Source organism: Drosophila eugracilis, unplaced genomic scaffold (assembly GCF_018153835.1).
Source record: "Drosophila eugracilis isolate 14026-0451.02 unplaced genomic scaffold, ASM1815383v1 contig_1197, whole genome shotgun sequence".
Taxonomy (NCBI): domain Eukaryota; kingdom Metazoa; phylum Arthropoda; class Insecta; order Diptera; family Drosophilidae; genus Drosophila; species Drosophila eugracilis.
In genome coordinates, this window is record NW_024571981.1 from 2,362,717 (window position 1) to 2,366,486 (window position 3,770).

Below are 3,770 nucleotides of genomic sequence, written 5' to 3' on the forward strand. Positions count from 1 at the left end.
TAATGTTAGTAATGAGTCCCCCGTGTGCTGGCCAGTGTACAATTTGTGGACTTATTTAACTGTTTCTAATAATTATGTAAATGTGCGTCACTTGATGCGGCACTTTTGTGGCCAGTTTCCTCAGTTTCCTTCGCGGCCACTCCCCAACCATTGTCCTGGCAGCAATTCCTCTTAGGACAATTATGCCCAGTCCATGGGAAAATAAAATGAAAATAAAAGCCTGTGGGCGGAACAGGACCAGTGTCAAATTTAATGATGTTCCGCGGCCCGTCCAATTGGGAATTTTGTAAGGGAATGAGTGTCGAGTAGATTAAATTGCAATAAATTTTAAATAACAAATTCTATTCAAAAGCTAAATTTGTTTTGGATTTGTTGCGTGTGTGTCTATTTAAAAATGATCAATCAAAGTTGGTATAGGGTTTATTATTTGTGTAAATTGCCAATGAATAAATACTTACTCCTTTCCAATCGTCTAAAAGGTTTTAAAAGTTTTTCAGTTTCAACATTAATTATCAGAACATTGATCTCAATATGTATTTCAAGTATCAGCTTATACTGAGCAAAAGCTTTAATATAACCCTCATAAACCCGTTCAGTCAGACGATAAGAATCAGTTTCGATTAACTCTAGCTTTAAGATGGTTGTCCGCTTGCGAGTATTCTTTTTATTATTCTGTACATTGTCTTTATTTTGTTCGTGTAAGTTGAAAGGTCTAACTAAATAGATAGCCAACGGAATGATTAGATGATTAGAAACAAAGCAAAATGTGTTCCTTCACCAAGATTAACCTTTATAGCAATTCACGCACAAGTTGAATGTGGAAAACTACGAGAAAGTCAACTGTATAATCGAAAGGAGATCACGGAACCAAATGAGTACACCTGGATTGGTCGCGCTGGTTACGGGGACTGGAATAATAACAGTGCCGAATTCATAAGCCTTTCGGTGTTAATAAAACCACGTTATGCGATCATTCCCGCATCATATGTAATAGGCGAGAATGTGACCGCACCCACGTTCATTTTGTTTGGCGACTGGCGAGCCTCTGATAAATTCTTTCTACTTGGCCATTGTCGTTCGGATAAGCGCATTAGGCAGTGCACCCCGCCCCCTCAATTGGTGGATATTGAGGACCTGGTGGTGCATCCAGGGTACATTAGTTCAGAGCTACAATATAACCTCGCACTGGCCAAACTGGTGCGAAGCGTAGAGTTCTCCGACTTTGTGCAGCCAATCTGCTTACCACCAGCAGAGAAAGAAAAAGGCAACCACATAGCTCAAACTTTGGAGATCGCTGGATTTAAGAAATCGTTTTTGAAAGAAAAGGTTTGGCAGGAGGACGAATATTATCGGCAGAAGTTCAAGGTGACCACGACGAGTCTGCAGTTCTGCAACTCGAAAATGTTGGTGCCTGTCCGGCTAACTGAAAATAATTTGTGCGCCGTAAGAGATAAGCGAAAATTACTTTTTCATGGGTCTCCACTGATGGGAATCGAAGTTGTGGACGAGCAACCGAAGAACTTCTACCTAATTGGAATATTAAACGCGATGATTACTTATCCCTCATCGGAAATCGATTCATTCGTAATATTGCGAATATATCCATTCCGAAACTGGATCTTAAATAACATTGAGGATTAAATAAACAAAGATTTTCATACTGATTTTAAGTTTTTGTTTAGTGTTTTAATATCATTTGTTGTCTCAGATTGGTGCACGCAGGCATAACGACTAATAGAATATAAAATCAAAGCTTTAAGTATTCTCAACTTAGTCTCAGTATGCAGCTTCTCAATGTTTGTAATGAGTGAAAGCTTTAACATATAACCCTCATAAACCTGTTCATTCTACTGATCGAGAATCAGTTTTCATTAAAGCTAGCTACAAGATGTTTCGCGGTAGTCAAGAGTTTTATATATTATTATCATTATTTTTAACATGTAAGTTGTAATTTCTAAGACTTATTAATAACAATATTTAAATACTTCCAAGATCTTGTGATTTTTTTGTTAAAAGCTATTTGGGAACAGACAATTATGATAACATTACGAAGTACTGAGTACATTAAGTGACTTTGAGTGGATGAATAAATTATAAGCGCACATAGCTAAGTTTTATATAAATCAAGTTGATTCTTTGTAGCAATTCGCGGACAACTACAGTGTGGAAATCTGCGGGAAAGCGAGCTCTATAATCGAAAAGAGATCACTGGACCAGATGAATACCCCTGGGTTGGTCGCGTTGGATATGGAAATCCGGAAAATTACACTGCTGAGTTTAAATGCGTTTCGGTGCTGATAAAACCACGTTATGTGATCCTTCCTGCCGAGTGTGTAATAGGCAAGGCAGTGACCACACCCACGTTCATTCTGTTTGGCGACTGGCGAGCCACTGACGACTTCTTTCAACTGGGCGATTGTCGGGAGGGGAATGGCACTAGACAGTGCACTCCGGCCTCACAGGTGGTAGAAATCGAGGACCTGATTGTACATCCGGGGCATACAATATCATTATCGTTTAACTATAACCTTGCACTGGCCAAACTGGTTCGAAGCGTAGAGCTATCAAATTTCGTGCAGCCCATCTGTATGCCACCTTTAGCGAAAGATAAGGACAATTATATCTTCCAGAGTCTGGAGATAACTGGATTCAAAAAAGTGTACACGTCAGAGAAGACTTGGGAGGAGGACGACTATTATCGACAGAAGATGAAGGTGCACACGGCAAGTTTGCAGTTCTGCAATTCGAAGATGTTAATTCCCATCTTGATGAACGAGAATAATTTGTGTGCTTTGAGAGACAAGCGTAACCTTCTGTTTAACGGATCCCCTATAATGGGAGTCGAAGTGGTTGACGAAAAACCAACGAACTTCTACCTTATTGGAATATTAATAACAGTCATTTCATATCCTACTTCGGAAATAGAATTATTGCCAATATTACGTGTATCGCCGTTTAGGAACTGGATTGAGAATAACTTTGTGGACTAACTAAGCCAATGGTATTTGTGGTACTTCACATTTTTGTCCTTAATATATAAATATTTTTAAAAAATATTTTTAAATTAATCATTAGATTCTCAAATAAACCTCTAAAATATTTTCAAAACATTTCGAACAACAAGAAGGCCACGAGAAACATAAAATGGTAGATACGTTTCGCACTGGTTTTTCTGAAGGCTTTTACTTCCATTAATGGCCTGCTACTTGGCCGGCAACAATGGCTTTTGCCCTGGTGTTGGCCTTTCCTATTCCTATTCCACTGCAGCCAACCATAAAATTATTATGCAAATACAGCGGAGAGGGGAGGAGCGGCGAGTCGGGGCCAAGGGTCAGGAGTATGCACATATTAGGGCTACAAGCCGTTAATATGCAAATGGCACCGCGACTCATTCATAAAAAGGGATTTTTCCATAGCGTAGCAGTCCTTGAATGCCGTCGTCTGGGTCCTGGCAACAGGATGTGCTGGCCATTCACGAAGATCACGAAGGGAGTTGAAGTAGAAGGGGCCCATTTTCAAGCAGGACGAAGTGCGCGGAGTGTCAGGACAATGGCAAAGGTTCGCATGTGCATAGTTTGTAAGACTAATGAGCGGCACCAGGCGGAGTGGGGAATTAAAAGTGAGCATTAACGGGGAAAAGGAAAAGTTAGCAAAGAATCTTAAAAAAGAGGATGGGGGTTCCTTTTGTGTCGAAATAGGTTTTGGGAAAACTGATCCATTTACGTAAATTTCCAGATGTATAAAATAAAGGAATTTTGAATTATTACAGT

At 39.7% G+C, this 3,770-nt stretch overlaps 1 protein-coding gene across 2 annotated transcripts; it reads left to right on the forward strand.

Annotated features, from left to right (window-relative positions):
• The first annotated feature begins 624 nt into the window (after positions 1–624).
• On the forward strand, positions 625–3,108 carry LOC108118495 (phenoloxidase-activating factor 1-like). 2 transcript variants are annotated; one of them, XM_017231229.2, is made up of 3 exons: positions 625–698; positions 783–1,940; positions 2,143–3,108. In XM_017231229.2, exons 2-3 carry the CDS (start codon positions 1,889–1,891, stop codon positions 2,988–2,990), a joined length of 900 nt encoding a protein of 299 aa, XP_017086718.2. In that variant the 5' UTR covers positions 625–698; positions 783–1,888; the 3' UTR covers positions 2,991–3,108. The 2 variants fall into 2 exon arrangements, with proteins under 2 accessions (XP_017086718.2, XP_017086717.1); XM_017231228.2 differs by lacking the exon at positions 2,143–3,108 and having other exon boundaries at positions 626–698; positions 797–1,991.
• The last annotated feature ends 662 nt before the right edge of the window (positions 3,109–3,770 follow it).

Excerpts from the sequence above, each read along its gene's own strand:
- LOC108118495 (XM_017231228.2), top strand. The coding sequence starts at position 638 with ATGGTTGTCCGCTTGCGAGTATTCTTTTTATTATTCTGTACATTGTCT. Across the intron at positions 699-796 it reads ATTGTCTTTATTTTGTTCGT|CAATTCACGCACAAGTTGAA; the intron begins GTAAGTTGAAAG and ends TAACCTTTATAG.